Source organism: Dioscorea cayenensis, unplaced genomic scaffold (assembly GCF_009730915.1).
Source record: "Dioscorea cayenensis subsp. rotundata cultivar TDr96_F1 unplaced genomic scaffold, TDr96_F1_v2_PseudoChromosome.rev07_lg8_w22 25.fasta BLBR01000071.1, whole genome shotgun sequence".
Lineage (NCBI taxonomy): Eukaryota > Viridiplantae > Streptophyta > Magnoliopsida > Dioscoreales > Dioscoreaceae > Dioscorea > Dioscorea cayenensis.
Genome location: NW_024086462.1, coordinates 48,732 through 61,719, shown reverse-complemented (window position 1 = coordinate 61,719; position 12,988 = coordinate 48,732). Strand labels below are relative to the sequence as shown.

Sequence of the window (12,988 nt, the reverse complement as noted above, 5' to 3'; positions counted from 1 at the left end):
ATTTGCATTTTATAGTAATTTATCATGATGATTAGACTACCAAAGATTTTAGTTTCAAACTCATTTTCAACACTTTGAAAAATGAGATAATGAAAAGAATAATAAAAAAAGAATTAAAAAGAAAAAAAAACAGCGAAAGTAAATAAAATATAAACCCTCTTTCCTTTTCATTATTTTTCCATTATTTATTTATTTATTTATATTTCTTAATTGTTTCCACGCATCTCTGAACGCTTGGTCTCATCCTCAAAAAGGTACGCTTTGATTGAATCCTAAAAAGAGGCATACTGTTAAGTGAATGCAAACAAAGTAGAAAACTTCATTTTTGTTTCTTGAAGTCAAAAGTTTATACTATTAAAATATGTTTTAAGATGTACATTTATACAGTGCTGTTATTAGTTTGTTGGAAGTGCAATTTATTTTGATAAAAAAAAAATGTCAGTGCTACTTTTAAAGTGGATTATTCCACTAAAACTTATTTATTTGCCAATCTATTTACAGCGCAACATAAATAATTAAATAAACAAACCATTAACACATACAAAGGTTTAATCATCTGTGATATTGTTATTTTTACCGATATAAATTTATATATATTTAATTATATAATTTCAAAATTCAAAATTAAATAATTTGTCAAAAAAAAATATAAATATATATATTTCAAAAAAAAAAAATTGCAGTCCTAACATGTACACAGTAAAATAGGACAAGTTCAATAATTTGAAAGGACTATTATTTATAGTGCAATAACTGTACATTTTATCACATTCAATGGTTTATATGTATTTCTTACAACAAAAAGTGAAAACTTTACTAGTTAATAATGTTCCCTATAATTAAAGCATCAAATTTATCAAGAGATAATTAATCATTGTAAAATATCTATTTCCAACTTCTCAAACCAAACAAGTCTAAGTTGTAAATAAATAAAACATAATAGATTTTTGTTACCTAGGTTACTAACCTTAGAAATTTTTTAACATTAAATAGCATAAATAAATAAATTAAAAAAAATAAAATATCACATAAACATATTTATTTCAATTAATAGAAAGTTTTTTCACCCTAGTACCTATAATGAAACACTTTGTTCAATGGCCTCGCACACGAAAGAGTAAAACACAACATGCCAATTAAGCGTAAAGTCCGCCCCTTAAAAAACCTTCGTGGCTGCACACATGTCCCTAAAAGTAATTTATCTACTTTATAAATAAAAAAAACATTAATTATCTCAAAATCTACCCAAGTTAAAAATAAAAACATATAGTGTCAAACTAATTAATCCAACCCTTGTCATGCATGGCTTTGCACAATGATATACATTAAATATAAGGCCCACCCACTGCAACCACCATTGAATGTATTCACGCGGATGAACAACATTATCTACGTAGCACGTACAGAGATTTTTTACGCAGAGAGACATGCAGGCAAAATTGCATGCATGCATGCATGCATACTGTGAAAGAAAACAAGTAGTATAAATTGTAAAGAAACCACCCTTCTTTTTCTCTTTGCATGCATGTACGGTTACCTATATTTAATTACTCCGCTGCTGTTACTATATCATAACTCATTACTTAGATCCCTTCTTCTTGCCTTCAAATACAGTTCCTTTAATAGATCAAGTCATTCATTGATGGCCAACTCTGAGCATCACCAGCCTTCTTTATGATCAAACCTAGCTTGTGAGAGAGGGATCTCTCTCTCTCTCTCTCTCTATATATATATATATATATATGAGTAAACATTAATTTAAATGATGATCTAACACTATTATTTATATAAAAAACTTATTTATTACCTAACACCATTTAATACTATTTAGTACTGTATATTATTCAATGATATATTGTAGAATTTATTTAAATTTAAAATCCAGGAGGGGGATTACATTTTATGTGGATATGTCCCTGGATTATATATATATATAGTTAGTTATTATGTGATATTATGTTTGGTAGAGTATTAATTAAAGAGTTGCATGGAAAAGAACAAACAAAGGTTTCATGTTGGATTTGAGATGATGAAGGAAAAGACAAGAGAGAGCATGTGAGAGAAGAGGGGTTGTCCTCTTCTGAAAGTGAGGATTTTTTATTATCTTGGCAAAGATCCGTATTGGATTGGATGGGGAAAGAAGATCCTTGTTGGGAGAAGCAATGTTCAATGTTCAGGGTTTTTCACTTTTTCTTCAGATGTAGTAGTTGATAGGATGTGGCTTTCTGTGCCACATTTAAACAACTATCAGTTGACATTTTTTTTATTTATTGTATTTCTTTTTTTTTTAAAGTTATTTGAGAGGGCAATTTGTTGTTGTTGTTGTCACTTGTCAATGTATTAAAAAAGAAAACTACTCTCGGACTAGAGTAAATAAAAAATTAATCATAATTTTATATGTAAATTAACACAAATATATACGTCTCTAGTGTTGCATGACATGAGGAATTTATCCTTAAAATTCATTCAAGTCATTATAAATAATGCATCTTCATTTTTATTTATTTATTTATTTATTGACATCTATTTATATAATAATTAAGACCTCTATCTAATTTTTTAATAGGTGAGATTTATCAATAATTTATATATTTTTAATTCATGGGACACCTTGTTCACGCCCTGTGCTTTATCCACGTTTCTCTAAATAAAATTACGGGGCACCATAAATTAAATTTTTGTATCATATATTACTCATTAGTTGTTTTATTTCTCAATGTTGTTTTGAAGGTTACTCCAGAGGTTCAATTCCCTCCTAAATATATATTTTTTAACCGTGGAAGTAATATTTTTAATTACAGTAAAACTATATATTTTTTTTCAGGCTTTTAATTACAGTAAAACTTAATATATTTTTTTAGGCCTAAAAACTCCCCCTCCCCCTTTCACACACTTCCAATCAGTGCCTCTATAATTTTAAAATTAAAAATTTTATAATTTATTAATTATTATTCTTTTACTATTAACGATCTCTTGAGCTATTGATACTAAATCTATTACGTAAAGCTTTCATTTCAAAAAAATCCAGGATCAAAACTTACACAAGGTGAGAGCATAAAAGTGTTTGTCGCCTAATGTCCAATATATATATATATATATATATTCTTTCGCTATGAGTAGGCCTCACTCAGGATGAATCATTAAAAAAAAAAAATTCCCATCAATTTTTATAGTACATGGCTTTCCAATAATTCTTTGAATATATTCTTCACGCCTTCTCATTATCATGCTACATAATTCAAATAAAACGAGATAAATGAAATAAACTTAAAAAATACCACGAGTCAATCTAGATTCACTTCCAAAAATAAATGCTGTATCTATATTTTTCAATATCTTTATCAAGTGTGTTTTATAATCTTTCTACAAGAAAAATGCAAATTATTTAATTTCTAAAAAACACAAATACTATTATTTTATAAAATAAATATTTTAAATGAAATAACCTTGTTTAAATGTGGTTTAAAAAATATTTACTTTGTAAATTAAATATTTAAGAGAGAAAAATAAATCTCATCTAAAACTATATATATATATATATATTAAAGGCACATCCACACCATGTCTCCTCCTAAGTCCAAGTGCAATGTGTTTGTGTGGCAAGTTGACAAAGAGTGGGCCATTTAGGAGAAGGGTGGACTAGACCTTAGTCCTTTTATTTAAAGTGCTAAACATCAAGAAACCCATGTGGCTAAAGAATGCAAGAATAATCTATAAAAACAACAAGAGAAAATAGTTATTTTTTGGTACCAAATTTGTGATAATCTCTAGAGAAATCAAAAGGGTATTCAAAGTGCTCTTCTTTTATATCTTTATTGAATGATTAGACTGCCCCTCTATGAGTGTATGTCCTTCTCCACAATGGCATTAGATACTATAGTTTGGTCGGAAGTATTCGTATCTTATCTTATTTAGATTATTATCACTATTACATGCTTATTTATATCTCCAAATATATATATAAGATAATTTAGATACATATTATTGTTCTCTAGGACGTTTAATCACAACTGTTGAATCATCATTCAATGACTGTTTGTTTATATAAATATTGTATATTTTTTAATGTTCATACATACTGTAAAACACTGTAGAACATGTTTTGATATTATTATTCATGATGATCATAACCTTTCGGATTATCATCTGACGACTACTATGAATGTCCCAAGATTACTCATCCTTAAATATATATATATATATAGACTAAAGTTTAATCTCTTAATATATATTCAAGGATTTGCCCTGTGACCCTTTGTATAATTCAATTGCTTGGAACTCTCAACAATTTGATGCACTAATAGTGATTGTAAGATACATTTAATTATAATTTTCTTTTATATATAAGCCTTAAGGTTTGTCTGGGATGATGATACTTAAAAACTCAAATAAAACACACATTAGCAATAAGCCTCTATCTCACACATTTATTTTTAATTTTGTTTTTAAACATAAATAGCCATGCCCCATATTTTTAAAAAATAATATCAAACAAACTCTTAAATAATCACAAAAGAAATGACAAAGACGTTAATAAAAGTTATGTCTGGGAGCACACATTGTGTTCATTTGTTTGTTTTTTTATTAATTATTTTTTAACTAAGTACAATGAAGAATTATATAATAAGAACACTAGCTAGCACCCACACACACACAGCTCCCATTGCCTCTTTTGATTTGAGGCCAAATCTTCACACACATGATGTACTGAAATTCCCACATGATGGGGTGGCAAACAGTTGGAACTAATGGAGTGGACCCATAGTTTTTGAAAGGCTACTTTTTATTTTCTCTTCATTATTGTCATATATCATATCAAGGAAAAGAATTAATGATTCCCATTGTCATGAAATTGCAGTGGCCCCATGGCACAAAGTTCATTGGTTAGCCACTTTTCTTGCTACCTTTCTTAAGATTGTTACCATGGACCTAAGAATTATCTCAATGATATTATATATATATATATGAAGATGTTTTTCAACAATAAAAAAGATACCTTATAAATGCATAGCTTAGTCCTTGGAAAGCCCATGGGCTTGAAACATTGTCCTGCATCATGGCTTCAAGAAAGCATTCATTCCTGCAGTAAAAGGAACAAGAATCTTTCAAAAAGAAGAAGAAATTTTGAGCTCTTATATGGAAGATAAAGGTTGCAGTGTAAGCCTGAAAAAAATCTTGAAACTTGAAATGATTTAGAGTTGGATGTAGAAACAAGTCTTGAATCAGAATTAACCACCTGAAAAATTCTGATTTTTATCTTCGCTAATGAAGACCAGTGGAACATTATGAAGTGAGTGAGTGGTTCCTAATGGGCTATACATTTTTTTTCACAGCTTCACATCATGGGTGGGGTTGGGAATGCAAGGCAGAGTTGAACCTTCAGAGGCTTTATAGGATGAATTCATAGACTTCTTTGTTGTATTAGGTCACTTGAGGTTTTTTTCTGCAGTTGCTTTGTTTCACCAGATGCCAAGTGATCTATAAAGCAATTGTCTACCAAGTTGATGCTTAGAATTGAAGTTAACTGCAGAATTCAATGTTCCACCACCATCCATGGCGTTCATTTCTCAGTGTTTGTTCCCATTGATGTTCCTCATCTTCCAAATATAGGTGTTAGTTTACATGTAAGGATACACTAGAAGAACTTCTCAGGTGAATATTATCTACACTACTTGTATGAGGTACTGAATGCATCACTCATTTCTTACTAGGATGCCAAGTCTTACACCTAAAGCATGGTTTGGTGATGCTTGTTTAGATAAATTGATAAGCAATATTATTGGTCAAATAATTATAAATGGGAAAAAAGTAATTCTAAAAGCAAGAGCTGTGCACTCTACAAAGTTTTGGCCGTTTGGCAATCATAAATCTGTAACACGAAAGCACCCAAATCACATAAAACTTGAGTTATTCTAAGCCGCTAATCAGTGTTTCAATTGCCTGCGCATTAAATAACTAGAATATCATATTTTACATCATTATTTACACAGTAGCCATTAACCCTCCACAGAAGAGAATCACACAATCATGTGCCACAAAATAAGACTTCTGAAGAAAATTAAATAATATAATTTAATCCCACAAGCCTTAATTTATCAGACATCTTATCATGATCATTGTATGATCCTAACAGATAAACTTCCTAAACAAAAAGAAACATTTGGTCTCTACATGTAACTCGTGTGTCGATACAAAACAAGACTTTCACATGAAAAAACACAGAAGATCAGAGCAACGTACCTTGAAGGAGCTCTTAAGCTGTCCTTGCATCCTATTCAAGTATTGATGCATGCCTGATACATAATTAAACCTAAAAGTATTTTAGATGTTACTGAAGAAATATTGAATCATATATGCATAATAAAGAAACCAAGAATATAGAGCACCTGCAACAAGCACACCACACATTTCTAGCTAAAGAGCACCATTTCGTGTAGCCTTCAAGCTCGACTTGATACAGGTCCATATTCAAGTTTTTACACAGTCCGTTATTGTGTCCCACAACAATTCAGCTGATTCCCGCACTCTACTCCGATTCCAGAATACACCGACAATAGCTCTCCAAGTAACATAATCAGGAACACACCCTCCAACCAACATCTCATAAGCAAGCTGTGCAGCTCTCTGCAAATCATCCTTCTTGCACAAACAATCAATCAGAAGTTGAAATGTCTCTGGCTCGGTATTAATTCCCCTACTTCTCATGCTCAGGTACACCTGAAAAGCCCGGTTTGCATCACTCTCACCACACAGACCCCTCACCACCAAATTATGCATTCTAACATGCAAGCTCCATGTCACTCTATTTGGTTGTACGCCACTCAGCACCATCTCATCAAGACAATTTGCAGCCTCATGAAACTTCCCTGAATCACACAACCCATTGATTACCTTCCCACACAATCCAGCATCTGGTTTCCGTCCCTGAATCCTCATCCTATCCAACATCTCCATCGCCTCTCGCACCCTCCCTTCTCTACACAACCCATCAACCAATCCACTATAAGTGATCACATTCGGTTTGCACTTATCCACCGCCATTCGCTCCGCCACCTCCACAGCTTTCATCACCCTCCCTCCTTTGCACAACCCATCAACCAAAGCACTATAAGTAACCACATTGGGCTTGACACCTCTCACACGCATTTCATCAAACAGCTCCAGAGCACCATCAGGATCACCGGAAAGACAAAGCCCGTGAATCAACGAACAGTAAGTAACAACCGTCGGAGAACACCGCTTCTCCTGCATTTCCCGGAAGAGATCTCTAGCATCACCAACCTTCCCCGACTTGCAGAACCCATCGATGAGAGTGTTGTAAGTGCAAGCGTCGGGTTTACAGTGGCGGTCAGTCATGCGGCGGAAGACGCCAACGGCATCGTCAAGCGATCCGGAGGAGCAGAGGGCCTTGAGGAGGGCGTTGAAGGTGGCGACAGAAGGTGGAATTTTGATGTCCTTCATGTGTTTGTACAAATGCCGAGCTTGACTGAGATGGTTACCAGCTACAAGGGAGGAGAGGACGAGAGTGTAGGAGCGGTGGGAGGGTTGAAGGGAGAAGAGGGAGGAGGAATGGAGGAGGAGGCGGAGAGATTCGAGGGGCCGGCCGGCGCGGGCGTGAGAGCGGAGGAGAGGGAGGAGAGCAGGCTCGGGGATGGGAAGGGAAAGCTCGCGGACGGCGCGGAGGAGAAGCTCTTCGGCGCGGCGGGGGTGAGAGGAAAGGGCGAGGCGGGAGGAGAGGAGGGTGAAGGTGGGGAGGTCATGGCGATAGCCGGAAGGGTACTCGGCGGTGGCCGAGTCGAAGATGAGGATGGCTTTGTGGATGTCCGGCTCCGCGCGGATGAGTGTGCGCACTTGGGACGGAGTGATCGGGTGAGTCCAGTGGATCGGAGCTCCGGCCAGAGACGCTTTCAAGGTCTTCATTTTCACAGTGGGGGAGATGGAGGGCTGGGTTTCGCTATATATATATTATATTATTATATGGTGCTGTGATGGAGGGAAAATAATTTTAATTTGATTAATATTCATTAAAATGGAATATTTGAAGATTTTTTTTTAATTAATGACAGGTGATTTATTATATGATTTTTTTTTACAAAATAATTATTAAAAAAATTTATTTAAATAATTAAGTGTTAATAAAAAATAAGGAATGAAATTTAGGTATTTGATGGGAAAGAAGTGGTTTATGAGGATATACTGGACTTGCCTGATTTAGGGACTAAAAACCAAGAAGGTTTTGGTCTTGGTGTTGTTCATATAACTATATATATAAAGTTAAAGTTTAGGATTTAAGGTCACGTGCCCGGTTCTACTCCAAGAACTCACACTAAACAAGAACATAAATTTCAATTAATCGATCATCCTCACACAAACCCTTAAACAAGTATTTATAAAACCTAGATTAAAGACCAAATAGTAAATCATGATAAATTATTGGATAAATAAATAAAATTAAAATAACTAATAAAGCTAAGATAATTATAAAATATTAAAATAAAAATTATTTTAAAAATTTAAATTAAAAATCCTATAATAATAAGGAGCTTTTCTCCATCTGGTTGTGTCATAAAGCATGGTTTAGGATTTAAAATATAAGGTGTAAATTTATATATATGTATCTATAGGTATAATGTTCGAACTAGGAACTTCTGTTCAAAAGTAGAAAAGGGATTGTTTCTAATTATTTGTAATGAAGGAAGTGGTGGGGAGTCAGTTGGCGCCAAGAGATATTCAGGATACAGTTAATTACGTGCGCAACAGGTAGTCGGCTAAGTCGTCAAAGTTTAAATCCATTGGTGGGGCAAGTGAAGAGATAGGCGACATGGACGAATCCTCACGGGTTAGGAGAAAAAGCAGTAGGATTCGGTGGAAGAGCTCAAAGCTCGCAGGTTATCATACTCCTGGCCACGTGGACAAAAGGAATGTTATGACTGGCGGAGGAGGTTGAGTTAGTTAGATTAACATCCAAGTGAGTATAAAAAGCAAGGGAGGAGAATAGAGAAAAGCAGAGAAGAAGAAAGTATAAGCTTTGGCCTAATTGAGCTTTCTGGCAATATTCTCCGGTGACCTTGACAGGAGGGAAGTGATTCCCACTTTTATCTTACTGTATTTCATTTTGTTTTCATCGGATCTTAAACCCTGTGGACTTGATTTCTTTGTTTGGTTGCTTATTTGGAGTTTGTGTTCTTGATTAGTTGGTTTGATGCTTGATCTCTTATTTTTTGTTGATTGTGTTAGCTATAGTTTGTTTTAGTTTGTTTTGGATTTCTTCCTTTCATCTATCTTTGTGTTACAATAGAATCTATTCTTTATGGAGGATAGAGTTAGTTCCAATCACTATATTGTAGGCTTTAAATAGCCATTGCTTTATTGAAAAATAAATATAATTTCTCTACTCAATCAGTTCTAAGCTTTCTGAGTTCTAATTCTTACATTTGACATCAGAACTTTTGAAAGGGGCTTGATTTGATTAAGAATGTGAGAGTGAGTGAAGTATGGCAACTTCAAAAAAATTCATTATTCCCAAATTTGATGGTCATTATGATCATTGGTCGATGTTGATGGAAAATTTTTTGAGAAGCCTAGAGTTGTGGAGTCTAGTGGCTGAAGGGATTCCATCACCAGCAATTGAAACTGCAGCAGCAAGTGAGGCACAGAGGAAGAGCATCGAAGAAGCTAAGCTTAAGGATCTGACAGTAAAGAATTATTTGTTTCACTATATTGATTGAGAAATTATTGAAACCATTCTTGATAAGAAGACATCAAAGGCAATTGGGATTCAATGAAGCACAAATACCAAGGATCCACCAAGGTGAAATGAGCACAACTGCAGGCGTTAAGAAAGGAGTTTGAACTATTGAATATGAAAGAGGGAGAAAAGATTGATAGCTTCCTTGCAAGAACTTTGGTAGTTGTGAATAAGATAAAGATAAATGGTGAAGTTGTACATCCAAGAACAGTGGTGAGCAAGGTTATGAGATCTTTGACTCCCAAATTCAATTATATTGTTTGTACGATTGAGGAGTCAAATAATCTAGATACCATGTCCATTGATGAACTCCATGGAAGTCTACTTGTTCACGAACAGAGAATGCAAGGAAGTCAGATAGAAGAACAAGTTTTAAGAGTCTCTCATGATGATTGACCAGGGAGAGAAAGGGACAGAAGCTCATACAGGGGTGGTCGAGGTAGAGGAAGAGGGAGAATGTCACAACATAAAGCCACCATCGAATGTTTCAAATGTCATCAATTAGGGCATTATCAATATGAATGCCCTAATTGGGAAAAGAATGCTAACTATGCTGAAGTAGAAGCTAACTATGCTGAAGTAGAAGAGGAAGAAGAAGAGCTTTTATTGATGGCTTATGATGAATCTCATCAAACCAAAAGAGAAGAAGCTTGGTTCCTTGACTAGGGGTGTTCCAATTAGGGATGGCAATAATTTGTCCGGGCCCACTGGCCCGATTTTGTTTGGCCCGGAATAAATCGGGTTTGGACAAAAATTTTAGTAATACCGACCAGGTTCGGACATAATCTGGTTGTCCTGATTTAAATCAAGGCCGGGTCCAGCCCAAGAAATCCAGACAACCGGACCTTTATATTTTTAAATTTCTTATATATATAATGTTAAGCCCACTTGCCCAAGCCCATGTTTTATTATTGCTAATTAAATATAGTTTAGTATTTAAATGATTGTTCATGATTCAAAGCCCAAGCCCATATATGATTGTTTTTTTATTTCTTATATATATATATATATATATACATGTTTTTTTATAAATTTCAAGCCCAAGCCCATATTTTTATTTTTAGATTTCTTATATATATTCGGACAACCGGGCCTTTATTCATGATTGCCATTGAAATGTATATTAAATGTCCGGATTTAAATGTATATAGTTTAGTATTTAAATTAATTTTAAATGTATATTACAAGATTCAAATAAAATTCGGACATTCGGACAACCCGGTTTTTGAAAAAAATCGGGTCTGGGCAAGTCACACTTGTCCGAATTTAAAACCGGGCCGGGTCCGGGCTTCCAATTTAGTTACTTATAATAGTAGTTGTTCAGACCCGGTTTTGTCCGGACCTGGATTTTTTCCACCCCTATTTCCAATCACATGACTGGAAACAAAGAATGGTTCTCGGAGCTGAAAGAAGAATTTGCACAATCGATGAAGCTTGAAAATGACACCACAAGGGTTGTTGTGGCCAAAGGGAGTGTATGACTTCAAATAAATGGCATGATTAAGGTAATTTCAGATGTATATTACATACCTAAATTGAAAAGCAATTTGTTGAGCATAGGACAACTTCAAGAGAAAGGGTTAGCCATTTTAATTCAACAAGAGACTTGTAAAGTTTATCATTCTAGAAGGGGATTAATCATGCAAACCAATATGAGTGAAAACAGAATGTTCTATCTGTTGGCATCTATGGCACCAAAAACCTCTCTATGTCTTCAAGCTGAGGCTCGCACTGACAAAGAATCACACTTATGGCATCAACGTTTTGGCCATTTGAATTATCAGGGGTTAAGCACACTTGCATCCACAAACATGGTAGATGGCATGCCACTTCTCAACATTCCAGAAAAATTATGTGAAGCTTGCATGGTTGGGAAACAACATGTATAGTCTATACTGAAGCAAAGTTCTTGGAGAGCTTCAAAACCACTTCAATCGGTGCATTTAGATCTTTGTGGACCAATCAAACCAGCTTCTAATAGTAATAAAAGGTATTTCATAAGTTTTATTGATGATTTTTCACAAAAAACTTGGATTTACTTTTTAAATGAGAATTCATATGCTTTCAATGTATTTAAGAATTTTAAAGCAGCTGACAACATCGTACACTCCACAACAAAATGGAGTCGCCGAGCGAAAAAACAGAACAATCATGAACACTATACGTTCAATGTTAACTGAGAAGAAAGTACCAAAAATGTTCTGGCCCGAAGCTGTAAAATGGTGTGTACACATTCAAAATAGAAGTATAACTACAACAGTGAAAGGGAAAACCCCAGAAGAAGCATGGAGCAGTGTCAAACCAAAGGTGGATTACTTTCGTACATTTGGGTGTATAGCTTATGTCCACATTTCATATCAGAAGATGAGCAAGCTAGATTCTAAGAGTAAGAAGTGTGTGTTCTTGGGTGTGAGTGATGAATCCAAAGCCTATAGATTGTATGATCCTACCACCAAGCAGGTAATTATCTGCAAAGATGTTGTATTTGAAGAAGAAGCGAGTTGGGATTAGAGCAGGAGCAATACTGAAAAAGAATCAACTTTAGAGGTGCTTGAAATTGATAGAAGCATCATTAAAGAGTTTATTGAAGAAAAGACCACTCCAAATATCTCAGGCAATAGCAGTTCTAGCAATTTCATTCACAACAGCAACTCTAGTGACTCAATTCCAACTGATAAAAATCTAGGAGATGCTCAAATTGAATGGAGGGGTGAAAGAATCAGAAGGGAACTGATTTGGATGACAGATTATGAAGCAGTTGATGGTTTTTCGGAGGAGGAAGATATGCTTGCAATGATGATGGTAACTGATCCATTCTCATTTGAAGAGGCATTCAAGAAAAAAGAGTGGAGAGATGCGATGACAACAGAAATTCAAGCCATAGAGAAGAATCAGACTTGGGAGCTGATGAATTTGCCTAAGGATGCTAAACCTATTGGAGTTAAGTGGGTCTTCAAGACCAAACTTAATGAAAATGGTGACATTGAAAAACACAAGGCACGATTAGTAGTTAAAGGCTATGCACAACGTTATGGTGTAGATTATACTAAAGTTTTTGCACCAGTAGCAAGGCTTGACATCATTCATGTAATTCTTGCAGTAGCATCTCAATATGGTTGGGAAGTTTTTCAGCTTGATGTGAAAAGTGCATTTCTTCATGGTGAGCTCAAGGAGGAAGTATTTGTGCAGTAGCCTGAAAGATTTATTAAGAAGGAAGAAGAAGAAAAAGTCTACAAACTA

General features: G+C 34.5%; 1 protein-coding gene across 1 annotated transcript; it reads right to left on the bottom strand.

Moving 5' to 3' along the window:
- Nucleotides 1–4,569: 4,569 nt before the first annotated feature.
- LOC120253368 (pentatricopeptide repeat-containing protein At5g46100) lies at nucleotides 4,570–7,920 on the bottom strand. The gene is made up of 3 exons (XM_039261708.1): nucleotides 6,387–7,920; nucleotides 6,241–6,293; nucleotides 4,570–5,080 (listed from the first exon to the last, which is right to left on the bottom strand). Exon 1 carries the CDS (start codon nucleotides 7,918–7,920, stop codon nucleotides 6,469–6,471), a length of 1,452 nt encoding a protein of 483 aa, XP_039117642.1. The 3' UTR covers nucleotides 4,570–5,080; nucleotides 6,241–6,293; nucleotides 6,387–6,468.
- Between the last annotated feature and the right edge of the window lie 5,068 nt (nucleotides 7,921–12,988).

Excerpts from the sequence above, each read along its gene's own strand:
- LOC120253368 (XM_039261708.1), bottom strand. The coding sequence starts at position 7,920 with ATGAAGACCTTGAAAGCGTCTCTGGCCGGAGCTCCGATCCACTGGACT.